The sequence below is a fragment of the Hyperolius riggenbachi genome, chromosome 4, assembly GCF_040937935.1.
Source record: "Hyperolius riggenbachi isolate aHypRig1 chromosome 4, aHypRig1.pri, whole genome shotgun sequence".
Classification (NCBI taxonomy): domain Eukaryota; kingdom Metazoa; phylum Chordata; class Amphibia; order Anura; family Hyperoliidae; genus Hyperolius; species Hyperolius riggenbachi.
The window spans coordinates 59,791,833-59,807,054 of NC_090649.1; the positions used below are offsets into that span (position 1 = coordinate 59,791,833).

A 15,222-nucleotide genomic window follows, 5' to 3' on the forward strand; every position below is an offset into this window, starting at 1 on the left:
TTGACCTCCATATAACCACAAGCCAACAGACACAGTGTCCACACCCAGGCCAGCTTTCAGGCTCGCACGCCGCCTAGGAGATGACCGTTGTGGGAACAGCATTACTCATTCTCAGCAACCCTACATGGGATTGTGGTTATGGGCAGCTATCAGAACCAGATTTTATCTCTCGTTGCCAACAGTCTTGGCAAAAATGGCCGGACACCTGCGCAGCATTGCACTTTTCTCTCTCTTCTAAGCTGACAACAGAGTTTCTGTATAGTCAACCTCTCAGAAGAATATTAATGATCCGGAAGACATTCCAAATGGGGAGAGGTTACGATGCATTGTTACCCCCACAGAGTTGTATAGATATGTTCTATTAAAGAATCTAATGTTCCCTGGCAGAGGTTTTGTGCTTTTGGCCTAGTTACTGCTGTGGTTTGCTGAAACTCTTTAGCAGCCTATTTTTATTCCAAATATACATGTCTCTGTTGGGAATGTAAGGACTGTTAAAAACCCACTCTCTCCTTAACGGACCAATATCACAAAAAATAAGTAAAATACACCAAAAATTATTTGTCTCCTATGTTGCTATCCCTTACTGTAAGCATTAAAGGATACCCGAACTGAAATGTGACATAATGAGATAGATATGTGTATGTACAGTGCCTAGCACACAAATAACTATGCTGTGTTCCTTTTTTTTCTTTCTCTGCCTGAAAGAGTTAAATATCAGGTATATAAGTGGCTGACGCAGTCCTGACTCAGACAGGAAGTGACTACAGTGTGACCCTCACTGATAAGAAATTCCCCTTTTTTTTACCTCTTTTTTGCTCTCAGAAGCCATTTTCTGCTAGCAAAGTGTTTTATAGTTGGAATTTCTTATCAGTGAGGGTCACACTGCAGTCACTTCCTGTCTGATTCAGGACTGAGTCAGCCACTTACATACCAGATATTTAACTCTTTCAGGCAGAAAAAGAAAAAAAGGAACACAGCATAGTTATTTGTGTGCTAGGCACTGTACTTACACATGTCTATCTCATTATGTCACATTTCAGTTTGGGTATCCTTTAAAATAATTCCAGATCTTAAAGGTTTTGGACTAGTCCATTTTTTTTTACGGGGGAATTTCAGTATTTCCTTTATTCTTTAGAAAAGCACTCTATGGAAAGGATCTATATACCGTAAGGATGCCGGCCAGCCTCCCTACTCATTTGCATGCTACTTTGGCAGTTGAACTGAGCAGACGCCATTCACTGCTTTTGAAAATAAAGAATATCCTGAGAATCCCCCAAATTTCCGCTTTTTATTTTTTTTTTATCTTGCTAATCACATTTTTTTTTCCTATCTACAAGCACACTTAATATGAATATGAAATTAGCATACAGATATTTAATTAAAGGCATAAAAAAAACAAAATAATCATTTGCCAATTACGGTTAACACATGAAACAGAGCTAATCGGGCATTTACAAATGGAGGTGGTCAATGAGATGCAAAGAAATCGGGCTTGCATGCAGATTTACTGCAGCCTGGATTTGGCCCAATCAGAATCATCAGGACGTGCATTAATTGGCTCAGTTTCAAGTTGCAGGATCAGAGTTAGAGTATAGTCTGCAGCCATTGGTCCGGTTCGCAGTGGGGCGGTCAACAGCTCCTGAATCATAACAGTGTCTACTTCCTGGTTCCATGGAAGCAGAGGTACAGACTAACCAGCAAGCTCATGGTGACCCAGAACTCATGGAAGCAGAGAAAGGGTTAACCTACTGTGTTTACATATTAGCTGTGTTTGCCGAGACTGCCAAATTTCTAGGCTGACACAGCTGAGAGCTGAAATTACACTTGTGATTTCTTGCAGATGTGGGGGAATTATACAGACACTTCTCTCTAAACACTCACAGGGTGGATGTTTCTGTGTTATCCTTGTGTCCTATGCAAGAAATCAGGTCCACTTTAACTTAGAAGATGTTTTTATTATAGCTTTGCTATGGCAGTTGACACAAAGCAATGACCTCCTCCCTCAGGAGATCAGCCCCGGCACTGGTGCCAGTGTCCACATTTTCCTGGACCTTCTCATGTTCTGACTGCACAAAGCCAAATTAGCAGCTGTATAAATGTTTTTATCCCTAAGAACGTGTGTGTTTGCTATTTATCACGAGGTGTCACATACTTGGAGAATGACTCCGATACAATAGGTAATAAATGGAGCATTGTGAAGAACCAATAGAAGAGGAGACAGAACATGTGTGTAGTTTTATGACGGGGTGGAGAGCTTCGTTCTATCCAGTCTGTTGCTCTAGGGGTCCAGAGACTCTTGTCTCGTGTTACATACACACTCTGCTGTCCAACGATGGGAGCGAGAGCTTTCCTGGCCCAAAGTCTCCGCAGTTTCATGTTGTCACTGATAGGTCCTCCCGTCTACAGTTCCCGGTGAGGCTCCAAATCCTCTCATCGCTTCATGTCCATACCATTTACTCATCTGCAACATTGCTACAAAATGTCCACTCCAGCCAATTATGAGCGTTTACTATTAACAGAAACTTGGAAAAAAGAAACGTTAGCTTAACTCTCTAGTTCCATGTACTTGACACAGAAGAATACATTAAGAATACAGAGATTATACAGAGATTGCAAGGGATAAAACGAAAGAGCCGACTTTGCATTACAATACAGTTTACGCAATACATCATTTAGCCAGAAAATTACTAAAAGTAAAACAGATTTTTAAGCTCATTCGGATTTCGTGGAATTGAAATTTTCGCATTTCCCTTCGGAACTCGGAAAAGGGAAATTGGATTTCCGCATTACTGCAACTTGGTAATTTTAGCCCAATCACAGAACTCGGAAGCATTGGGCTAATCAGAGAATACAGAGTCAACTCAGAAGTATTTGGCCAATCAGAGAATGCAAAAAATGGGCAAAAATGACTCCTCAGCTTAAGAAAACAGAAATCCACTTCAGTGTTCTCCCCAGAATTTTTTTTCCAGCTGGGTGGCATGAAAAAGTAGCTGGAAGGGGCAATATGAGAGAATGCAGGGCTGGTGCTTCTGTGTGCAACTCTGTGTATAGCATAGGAGGAGGTGAGCCGATGACAGCCGGATGCTCACCAAAACTAGCCGGATGGAGCACCCAGCTAAAAGAGCCTGGGGAGAACACTGCACTTGGCATTGGCAGAAATCGGAATGTCCGCGCAATTAGAAATCAGCAATTCCGACCATCCTTACACTTCCCTGCTACAGGTGGTTTTCCTCTTATGGAGCAGAGCAATTTTCACATTTCAGCACTTGGTCCCATTCATTAGGCAATAACTGTCTCACTACATACTTACTAAATTCAGAACTTCCTCTCTTCTCAAATGGATTAGCCACAGCATGATAAACTATGGGAGGAGGGGGAGATCTTCATTACCAGGGGAGTTGCTAGCCCCAAAGATCAGTGGCACGTGCCCCGGATATATTCTGGGATGCCCTGGATGTTCCCCAGGCAGAATCCTCTGTGTTGCCTCAATGGCGGGCATGCTGGGAGCTGTGGTGCACCAATCGGGGGTATGCTGGGTGCTGTGATGCCTCTGTGTGGGCATACTGGGTGCTGTGCTGCCATGCTGGGCACTGTGATGCCTTTATGGGGGCATGCAGGGAGCTGTGGTTCTACTATGGGGGCATTCTGGTAGTTGTGGTGCCTGAATGGAATGTCCATGGGAGCATGGGAGGGGGTCCACTAGAAGGTCAGGTAATGCTATGGAGAAATTTGCCAGATAACCTGGTGGCAGGCCAGCCCGCCCAAAAGAAAGCCAGTACTCCCAGCACAGAAGCCAGGTAACTGTTTAAGTGACACTGCCTTTTAATATAATATGCAGCATTTTTTTTGTATTAATGGAGAGGGGGCTTCATCCATCATTTTGCTGGGCAAGCTTTCTTAGGGCTCAATTCAGTAAACGGTGCTAACCTAGTTAGCACGCCTAAAGGCTTTGGGCGTGCTAACTAGGGTGCTAAGTAGTTAGCACATACAAACTACTTAGCACCGTAGTTAGCACATGCAAACTTAGCACTGTAGCTAGCACATGCAAACTACTTAGCACCGTCGTTAGGACATGCAAACTACTACTTAGCACTGTGCTAACTAGGGTGCTAAGCTCTATGGTTAGATACCCCTGGTCTTGCTAATTATGATCTTGTAAAAGATAGAATATTTGGAAATTTAAATTCAATCTGAGCTCTATATATTATGTGACGATCATTATATTATTGTTAACAATACCTCTCATCTTCCACAGTGATAATTGATGCTGAAGCTACTGTTGGAAAAGTTAGGAGGTGCACTGCTACACTGCATATTCTGTCATATGTTCCTTTTCTTTGTTGAATAAACACTGATTTTTAAAAAAAAACTAGGGTGCTAAGTAGTTTACATGTGCCAACTTCGGTGCTAAGTAGTTTACATGTGCTAACTACGGTGCTAAGTAGTTTGCATGTGCTAACTACTTAGCACGTGCAAAGCATGTTAGCACATGCAAAGTGGCTTTTCACTGGCATGCTAACACTTAGCACCCTTTTCTGAATCAAGCCCTTAGACCGCTGTTTATTTCATGTAAATTTGGCTTCATCCATGACCACACCCACATTCTGGTACTTGACCATACCCATTTTCTGGCTGGAGTGCCCAGGATCTCATTGGATCCTAGCAACGCCCCTGTTCATTACAGTTTGTGGAAGTCCTAAAAGAACTGAAGTTTTACTTGGTTTTACTCTTGCAGAAGGCACTGAAAGGGTTGATCCTCAGTTACTATATGGAGAGCTGCCTAGGCAGAGCTCACCTGCAGTCTTTTCACAGTTGCTGATAAGAACTAATTAGGCAGGTTTATCTCCCTTAACAAACACAAAACACAAAGATGTGTAATAAAGACTTTTCATTTTGTGCTGTACCAGAGTTCAAGTCGGCATTAACAATGGTGGAGTTTTGCACCTAATGCTGGGTATAAACGGCGCGTTTATGCGCCGTAATCGAGCTGCTGGCTCGATGTCGGCGCGGGCGCGTGGATCGATTCCCGCTCGTCCCCGCGGGCAGTTCCTTATCAGCCGCTCGTTTCTTCCATTGTGGGATCGAGCGCGGAATCGATCCACCGCGGTGATCGGACAGGTTGAATATTACCAGTCGAGCCATCAGCGGCTCGATTGATAACAACTATCGCGCCATGTATGCCCAGCATTAGGTCAGGTTTGGATAGGTAGGACAGTTTGCCCCAACACATTGTTCCAGCCACTATGTGCACTCACTGCTGGATCTACAATGACACGACCTGAGGCAATTACTTCAAAGCAGCACCCCCTAGATGCAAACTGATAAGGGTCCCATAAAAGTTAAGGGTCTATAAAAAAATGGTCTGCTCTCTGTACCATTCTTCTAAAGACTGCATGTGACCACCACATAGATAAAGAACAATACAAACTTTGGAATGTATACACTGTCCCTGCTCCCCAGGGTTTGCAAAAAAACAGCTGTCTCAGTCTGCAGCAATGTTCTGATGACTTTATGAACAAAGTTACAGGTGAAGCAGTGACAGGTTGAAAAACTTGCCCACTGCCCCTATTCATCCAGCCCTCTGAAGAAATTTCTTAGATTTACACACAAGCCAGTGACCTTATAGGAAACCAGAGATGCAGTGGCGTCTCTACCATAGAGCGCAGGGGGTGACAGACATGTCGCCACGACCCCCCACAGCAGCACAGCAGGAGGGGGAAGCAGGGCTAGAAGGAGAGGCTGTGGAGGCAGCGGTGGGGACGGGGGACATATCCCCCCCCTTCCTCACCTGGGACCTCTCCTTCTGCCTCTCTCTCCCCCTCCAGAAATTAGCGGCGACAAGCGTGGGGCGGCCGGAGGCGTATGGACAATTACTCACCTGATTTCCGCGTTCCAAGCGTGGAACGCAGCGTCATGACGTTACAGGTCTCCGTCTTCAATGCCGCCCACTGTGCTTCCTGATTAGCGGAAGCACAGTGGGCGGCATTGGAGGCGGAGACCTGTAACGTCATGACGCTACCAGCGCTTGGAACGCGGAAATCAGGTGAGTAATTCTCTGTACGCCTCCGGCCGCCCGCACTTGTCGCCGCTATGCTGGAGAGGGGAGAGAGAGGCAGAAGGAGGGGTCCCAGGTGAGGGACCCCTCCACAGCCCCTCCATCTAGCCCTGCTTCCAACTCCTGGGGCACCTACATTGGGGGCAACTATACTAGCTTACTGGGGGCAACTATACTAGCTTACTGGGGGCAACTAGCTTACTGAGGGCAACTATACTAGCTTACTAGGGGCAACTATACTAGCTTACTGGGGGCAACTATACTAGCTTACTGGGGGCAACTATACTAGCTATACTGGGGGCAACTAAACTATACTAGCTATACTGGGGGCAACTAAACTATACAAGCTATACTGGGGGGCAACTATACTGGCTGGGGCAACTATACTGGCTGGGGCAACTAAACTAGCTATACTGGGGGCAGCTATCCTGGCTGGGGGCAACTATACTAGCTATACTGGCTGGGGCAACTATACTAGCTATACTGGGGGCAGCTATCCTGGCTGGGGGCAACTATACTAGCTATACTGGCTGGGGGCAACTATACTAACTGTACTGGCTGGGGGCAACTATACTAGCTATACTGTCTGGGGGCAACTATGCTAGCTATACTGGCTGGGGGCGACCATACTAGCTATACTGGGGCAACTATACTAACTATACTGGGGCAACTATACTAACTATACTGGGGCAACTATACTAACTATACTGGGGCAACTATACTAGCTATACTGTGGGCAACTGTACTAGCTATACTGTGGGCAAATGTACTAGCTATACTAGGGGCAACTATACTAGCTATACTGGGGCAACTATATTACCTACACTAAGGGCAACTATACTAGCTATATTGGGTGCAATTATACTAGCTATACTGGGGCAATGGCAGCGACATTCTCCAAGCACCCCTAAAGCACCCCCCAGCGTGAACTAACTTTCGGCGTCTAATAGACGCTGTGTCAGTTCACTGACAGCAGCAGCCCACAGCTGCGGCAGAGCAGGGCTACAGTAAAATGGCGTCTGAAGCCCTGCTCTGGAGACTTTGAGTCTGCAGTGCAGGGCTTCGGGCGCCATTTTCCCATAGCCCTGCTCTAAGCGCGGGAGTTTCAGTTGCTTGCTGGCTGCAGAGGATTGTGGGAGCTGCGCCAGACGGAGGCCGGGACAGGAGGTCTGCTGCTGCTTCAGGTGAGTAAATGTTTTTTTTTAATTTATATTAGCAGGTGTGTCGACTGTTCTGGCCAAGTCTGCTACATGATTGAAGTGTTTTCTGGCCACGTCTGCCACATGATTGCATGTATTTTCTGGTCCAATCTTCCACATGATTGCATGTATTTTCTGGTCAAATTTGCCGACATGATTGCATGCATTTTCTGGTCAGGTCTGCTACATGATTGAAGTGGTTTCTGGCTAGGTCTGCCACGATTGCATGTATTTTCTGGTCAAATCTTCCACATGATTGCATGTATTTTCTGGGCAAATCTGCCGCCATGATTGCATGTATTTTCTAGGCAAATCTACTCACTTTACGTGTATTTTCTTAAGAAAACCTGCACAATTATGTGAATTTTCTGGGAAAAGGTTTACCAAAACTTGGGCCCGCTGTCTTTGCGTTGCACTTTTAAAGGGAACCCGAGGTGAGAATAATATTGAGGCTGCCATATTTATCTCCTTTTAAGCAATGCCAGTTGCCTGGCTGCCGTGCTGGTCCTCTGCCTCTAACTCTTTCAACCATAGACCCTGAACAAGCATGCAGCAGGTCAGGGGTTTCTGACAATATTGTCAGAACTGACGAGATTAGTTGCATGCTTGTTTCTGGTGTAATTCAGTTCACTACTGCAGCCAAATAGATCAGCAGGGCTACCTATTGTTTAAAAGGAAATAAATATGGCAGCCTCCATATCACTCTCATCCCGGGTTCACTTTAAATTAGTTAGCTCCGCCCTCATCTGGTCATGGCCATGCCCATTTTTCACCGCAGTGCACTTCGCGCGCCGTAGGTTATAGCCACACCCATTTTATTTTTTTTTTGGGGGGGGGGGGGTGTCTTTTAATACCCAGCACCGGGTGTCAAATGCCCTAGGTACGCCACTGCAGAGATGAATGCTTTGGCACAAAATAAACATATGCCCCGATGAATTTTACAAAATAAATACTGTACCTGGTATTTTCTCCGCTCTTGTGTGCTGTTTTTTGTGTTTTTTGCTAAAACCCCATGTAAAACACAGTTCATCAGAAAAGCATATTATTTAGTGGGCTGTGTGCAAAATGAAATCACCATTTCTAAAAACCTCTTATGACTAACACATATAGATAAAGAAACATTTTTTATAGCTCCTTCCTCAGCTCCCATCTCATCACAGCTCTCTGTAATGCTGGCGTATACAAAATAGGAAAGCAGAGCCAGAAGGGGACATGCTTGGGCTTGAAAAGACAACAGAGAAGATGAACGACAGTTTGTAGACACGCCCGATTTGACGTCCAAACGACCGGTTGTTTGGAAAAATCAAACGTGTGTATGTACCTTAAAGGACTTACGAGGCCAAGTCCATCAAAAAAAATAAAAAAAAGTTAGCTACCTTGCTCAGCTTGTAAGGCACGGAGGACGCCGTCCGCGCCCTCCGTGCCGTTCCGCCTTGTCCCCGCCGCTGCACAGCCCCCCGAACGGTCCCCGACCGCGCGGCCTGGGTCGGGCTCCCCAGCCTGTACCAAGATGGCCGGCAGGGCTGGCCGCGGCTGCGCAGTCCGCATAGCCGCGAGTGCGGCTGCGCAGCTCTAAGGCCAACCCCCCGATCCACGCTACTGTTGCGTGGATCGGGGGGGTTGGCCTTAGAGCTGCGCAGCCGCACTGGCGGCTATGCGGACTGCGCAGCCGCGGCCAGTTCCGCCGGCCATCTTGGTAAGGGCTGGGGAGCCCGACCCGGGCCGCGCGGTCGGGGACCGTTCGGGGGGCTGTGCAGCGGCGGGGACCAGGCGGAACGGCACGGAGGGCGCGGACGGCGTCCTCCGTGCCTTACAAGCTGAGCAAGGTAGCTAACTTTTTTTTATTTTTTTTGATGGACTTGGCCTCGTAAGTCCTTTAAGAGCAATCTGTATTACATGTCTGGAGATCAGAGTGATTGGATCTGCCTGGATTAAACAGGAAAGATCGACAAATGTATGGGCACCTTCATAAATATAAACACCAAGAACTATAAGAAATTGTTCATTTGCTTTATGGAGGCATTGTCAAATAAAATAAATTCTTAAAAACAAGTACAGGGCAGGGGGATATAGATCAGTGCTGATTAGTAGTCAGATGCATGTAGATATTGCAGGGCTTAATGGCTCAGTCAGTTCAAAGAATAACAATTATTCTCAATCTAATTAAATTTCTTGCTTTCTCATGCTAATTGATTCTGATGCTTTGGTTACTAAACTGTTGTAAATGTGTAAACATTCTGGGATGTCCTTTGGTTTTAAAACTCACTTCCTGTAAGTTTGAGTCACTCTTCTTATCCCCCCACACACACTCAGCAGGAATGATAATGAACAGGCACCCTTGCCCACTGAACATCAATGATGTCCAGGTTAGGTGGCCAGCACCTGTTCTCCTAACCTGGTGCTGGCCACCTACCGTGGCACCTTCATATTTATGTGCCCATACATTTGTTGATATTTCCTGTTTTTTAGGGGTTGCCCTTTGGTGGGGAGGATAATAAGCAGCCGTTTGGGGTATTTTTTTGTTATCTACAATACCCACTGACACCAGTGATAATACGTGGGGGCAATTGTTGCAGTGTATATGTGGGGTGATCGCTGTGTGTCATATGGGGGGTAATTACTGCATTTCAAATATATGGGGGCAGGTAGGGGGCTCACCCTCACAATGTTTGCTTCAGTCTAGAACCAGCCCGGTGTGCACTATATTGCAAACCATGCAATAAAATAACCCTAGCAAGCTCTGTGTAACCAGGAGGTTCCCTCTGAATTAGAAGTTATGTTTAAAATAGCCTGCCTTGACCTGAGTTGGAGTCTTGCTTTAAACCTCTATTTGCTTCAAGAATCTCAGTATAACATTTTGAATTCTAATGGAACCTTCAGACAAGTGCTGGCTTACTCTTGATCCTCCCCACAACACCTGTTCTGACTCCCCCCATCCCCTCCCCACTAAACGTCCCATCGGATCTGCCACAAAAATCCAAGGCCGTCAGAGGTAATTCAAAACTGTTGGCAACCATTAAAGACTTCTGCTGAAAGCTCAATAGGAATCAGCTGGGATGTATTACTAATACGTCTGTAATAAGTCTCCGTTTACGTCACTGGAGACTGAAGTGACTCCATCGGCAGATTCTCCGACTATCAGACCGAACCTGCCTTCAGATAAGACGCCAAGTAGGACTTCTTGTCTCTTGTCGCGCAAGTGTTATCTATGGCTTTTCTGAAGAAGGTGTCTTCACATGTCACAATCCATCCATATTTTATAGATTAAAACCTATAGATCTATATACTCCAACCACAATTTATTGTGCCTCTTGTAGGCAGTACATCTGTTTCTCTTTTGTGGCTTTTTGAGCTTATGCCTTAACCAGGCGAGCTCAGCTGCTTTGCCAACCTATTTAGCAATGACTGTTTAAGGACCGAACTTAGAGAAGGAGGAAAAAATATTTGACTTGCTAATGATACTTTTTACTGCCTCAACTGTTTCTGCACCATTATTTCATTAAACATAGTCAAAACAATCAGAATATATTACATTTATGTGTGCTTTTTTCAAAGTTTAACTTCGTAAAATTCTCATTTTGTATTAATAGCATTCAGATGGCGGGTTTTATTAACTTCTAGAGCTCAGAAATAGAAATAGGGATCAGTACGGCGCAGGTCCAGGATCACTGACTAAATTGCAGAGAACTTTTTTTGAAAATATATATCTTTAAGACTCTGATGGTGAGCTGTCTGCACCTGACTTCCCGTGTTTGTAAGTCTATCATAGCTGGGTGATGGTGAAAATGCATGAGAATCTGAATGTGCGTATGCACCAGTGAAGTAACAGTAGCCCCTGCGGGAGCTGGGAAAAAAGGGCGCATGCCGCTAGTGGACAAAAAGGGCGCCGCCATTCACTCCCATAATAAATAGCGTTTAATGGGCGCCGAGTAGGAAAAAAGGGCGCCGGAGCTAAATAAAGTTTATAAACGGCGCCAGGAGCTAAATAAAGTTTACAAACGGCGCCCGGCGATGTTTAATGATTTATAACTGAACTTGTGGTGATTTACGTTTATAAAATGCACCCGTGCCGAATAACGTTTATGAAAATAATAAACATATTTATCTTATTTAAATAATTAAAACATTATTTAAAGTTTTATCTCTTACTGTTTGTAAAACATTATTATTCACAAAATAAAGCGATCAGTACGTAACGTAATTTGCAAAATTTTTTTTGAATCCACAATTAGTAAAACATTATTATCCACATAATAAAGGGGGGTCTTAGGTTTAGGCACCAACAGGGGGGTCTTAGGTTTAGGCACCAATAGGGGGGTCTAGGGGTTAGGGGTAGGTACAGGGAGGGGTACTTAGGCAACAACAGGGGGGGGTCTTAGGTTTAGGCACTAACAGGGGGGTCTTAGGTTTAGGCACCAACAGGGGGGTTTTAGGTTTAGGCATTAACAGGGGGGTCTTAGGTTTAGGCACCAACAGGGGGGTCCTAGGTTTAGGCACCAAGAGGGGGGTCTAGGGGTTAGGGGTAGGTACAGGGAGGGTTACTTAGGCACCAACAGGGGGGGTCTTAGGTTTAGGCACCAACAGGGGGGTCTTAGGTTTAGGCACCAACAGGGGGGTCTTAGGTTTAGGCACCAACAGGGGGGTCTTAGGTTTAGGCACCAACAGGGGGGTCTTAGGTTTAGGCACCAACAGGGGGGTCTTAGGTTTAGGCACCAACAGGGGGGTCTTAGGTTTAGGCACCAACAGGGGGGTCTTAGGTTTAGGCACCAACAGGGGAGTCTAGGGGTTAGGGATAGGTACAGGTAGGGTTCTGTGTAAGAGTAGGCTTAGGTATAGTTTTAGTAAAATTTTAGTAATAATTACTAATGTATTACAACATTTATTACGAACGTAGTTATATTTATATCATCTTTATAAACAATATTTTCAAATTTTATTATAACAACAAACCATAAATGACGGTTATTCACAATAATATACAATTATAACAATTAAACATATATTATTGGTTTTTTTATAAACGTAATTATAAGTTTAACTTTTGAAACAGGGAAGATTAACGTTTTCACAATTTCCGATTTCATAAACATTATTTAATGATTTATAATTTTGTTAAACATTATTTGTAAACGAAATATAGCACACTATATTTATAAACCCTATTAATGATTAATTATTATTTAGAGTTTACACCCCGCGCCCTTTTTGTCCAGGCGCCCTTTTTGTACGTACGCGCCCCTGCGACCTCTAAAGACTACAGTAACTACTTAAAGACCGCCTAATGCCAATTGTCATCAAGTTCTGGGGCTGCATTTTACAGGAGATCGCGTGCAATCTGCGTGCACATCTCCTGCTCGGGGGCGGAGCTCCGCCCCACCTTCAGTCTCTGAGAAACGATTGCCACTTGGAAGACTGTTAGATGGCGAAATCGCCGTCTTTTCTGTTAGTACAGCCCTGCGATCAGCTGTCCCCTTGGGGGACAAAAGAGCGATCGGCTCTCATAGGCAGAACCCTATGACAGCAGAAGCCTATGGCATCCGATCGCAGGATTGGCTGGCTGGGGGGGAGGGAGGGGTTTACAGAAAAAAAAAAAACTAGCTATAGTAAACAAAAAAAACACACCAACATAAATATTTATTAAAAAAATAAATAAATACAGGGGGGGCGATCAGACCCCACCAACAGAGAGCTCTGTTGATGGGGAGAAAAGGGAGGGGGAATCACTTGTGTGCTGTGCTGTGCGGCCCTGCAGCTTGGCCTTGAAGCTACAGTGGCCAATTAACAATAAATAGGCCTGGTCTTTAGGGGGGTTTAACACTGCGGTCCTCAAGTGGTTAAAAAAAGTAAGTAAAAAAACTGGATGCACTCACTGCCCATACACAGGGCCGGTTCTGTCATGAAGCAAGGTGAAACACTTGCATCAGACGCAGAGATTACAGTGGTGGCATGTTTGTACTGTGTGTTTACACTAACAGCATGCAGTCAGAGTAGGAGGAGAAGCAAGAGGAGAGCAAGGTGAAGAGGTCATCATTGGGGAAAAGCAGCTTGTTGTGATGTACATCCTCACAAGTTTGACTCAGGCAGTCAAAAAAAGTCCAGAGCCAGCCCTGCCCATACAATGCAAAAAGTCATGCGACATTCACAGTATGGCCATTGCGCTGCCGCTGCGGACTGCAGGAGTGCAGTATCCATGTATATGTGTGTGTGTGCCAGAGGCAGGTAGTGTAACTATATATAGGGGTAGGAGAGATATTATTGTATGTTATGCTGTAATTCAGCCTTTCTCAACAGTTTTCCCCTGGAGGAAGCCTGCAAATAACTTTTGGGTCTCAGGGAACCCCTGCAAACAATGTTTTGAGCTTGAAGAACCCCTGCATATATTTTGCCCATACGCAATTCACCTTTTCACCTGAGTTTTCTCCTAGGTGATCATTTTAAACTTGTCAACAAAATGCCTTTTAAGTCACTAGAAAACAAGACAATACTCAATATAATTTTGATAGTACTTTTTCACCAACTTTTTGGTACTTTTTCAGTTGAAAAGTACTGGAAAGTTATTTTAAATAAAATATGAAAAATTATCTCCTAGGAGAAAACTTCAGGTGAAAAAGTGAATTGCATATGGGTTTCTTTAAAAGCATGGATAGTCATAGTCAGCCAACTTTGCTATGCTGGAACTACGCGTAGTTTTACGCAATTACGCTTCGCCAAACTACGCCTTTGAAAACAAATATTCGCTTCGTATGCATTTCGTAGACTACGCGTTAAAATACGCAATTACGCGTAGTGCGAAGTGTAGTGTATGCGGATGCTGATGCCAGTATGCAGAAAATTTTATGCATTAATTCCTCTGTAAAAGCTTACATCTGGAACTCTTCTATGTGTACATTCCCCTTTCCAATGCGTAAATTTGCAAGCATAAAATCGCATGCGGAAAAATAGACGCGGGTAACGCATTTGTAGTTCACTACGCAATACACATGTTAACTACGCATAGTGGGCGTAAGCTACGAGTAGATGCGAACTACGATGCGTAAATTCACACTGGCGTAGTTTCTGGTCATCCCTGTTTAAAAGTAGGTTAGGCTGTTTATTTCACTATCTCCTATTACACACTGCCACTCATTATACTGTCTCCTTACCCCCAATTTAGTGCTTGTTTTTACAGTACCACCTATTATAATGTGCTCTATTATACTTCCCCAACGATGGAGGAAGAAGCCAAGGAAACCCTGCAGAGTACACAAGGAAACCTGGTTGAGAAAGACTGCTTTAGTGCAAGTTCAAAGCCAGAATGGCATTTCTTCAAATTACCAGCATGGCAGATACACCCCATGTGACATACTGAAGCCAGCCTGTATCAGAAGAACAATGTGATTTTTCATAAAATACCTCTACGGTTCACAGTTTGAGTAACCGTTTCTCTCGGTTTTCAGGTCCTACGAAGGGCAGGAAGTCATCTCGTCGCTGCGGGCAGCTGGGCTCTATAGCAGCTCTGAAGTATGCCGTGGTGGCATTATACTTACTGGTATTTCTCATCCTGGTGGGAGTCTTCATATTGGCAGGTAAGACCTTGAAGCTTTTGAAAATGCCGAGATAAACACAACCCTCTCCAGGTCAGGGCTATGGTAGCAGGACATTTGGGCGCCCGTGGCTACTGGATGATTTGGGTGCTGTGTAGGCAATGTTATAGTTTTTGTTAGTTTTGTTTTATAACTTGCAATGTTATAGTTTTTGTAATGTTATTTCTTTTGTATGTACAATTTTACATTTGGAAGGGTGTTTGTGCAGGGGGGGAACGGTTAGGTTACAGCATCAGGAAGGGTGTTTGTGTAGGGGGGGCTTGGTGGATGGGGTTAGGCACTAATGCTAAGACCACGTCTGGTGGTGCCTAACCCTAAGACCATCCCATCTTAGGGTTAGGCACCACCTGGAGTGGTCTTAGCATTAGTCACCATCAGGGGAGGT

General features: G+C 44.7%; 1 protein-coding gene across 1 annotated transcript in view; it reads left to right on the top strand.

Annotated features, from left to right (window-relative positions):
- The window catches only part of SCARA5 (scavenger receptor class A member 5), a 521,618-nt gene that overhangs the window by 100,521 nt on the left and 405,875 nt on the right, over positions 1 to 15,222 (top strand). Inside the window, exon 4 of the mRNA XM_068280108.1 lies at positions 14,691 to 14,819. Coding sequence (XP_068136209.1) covers positions 14,691 to 14,819 — 129 coding nt within the window. The remainder of the gene's footprint in view (positions 1 to 14,690; positions 14,820 to 15,222) is intronic.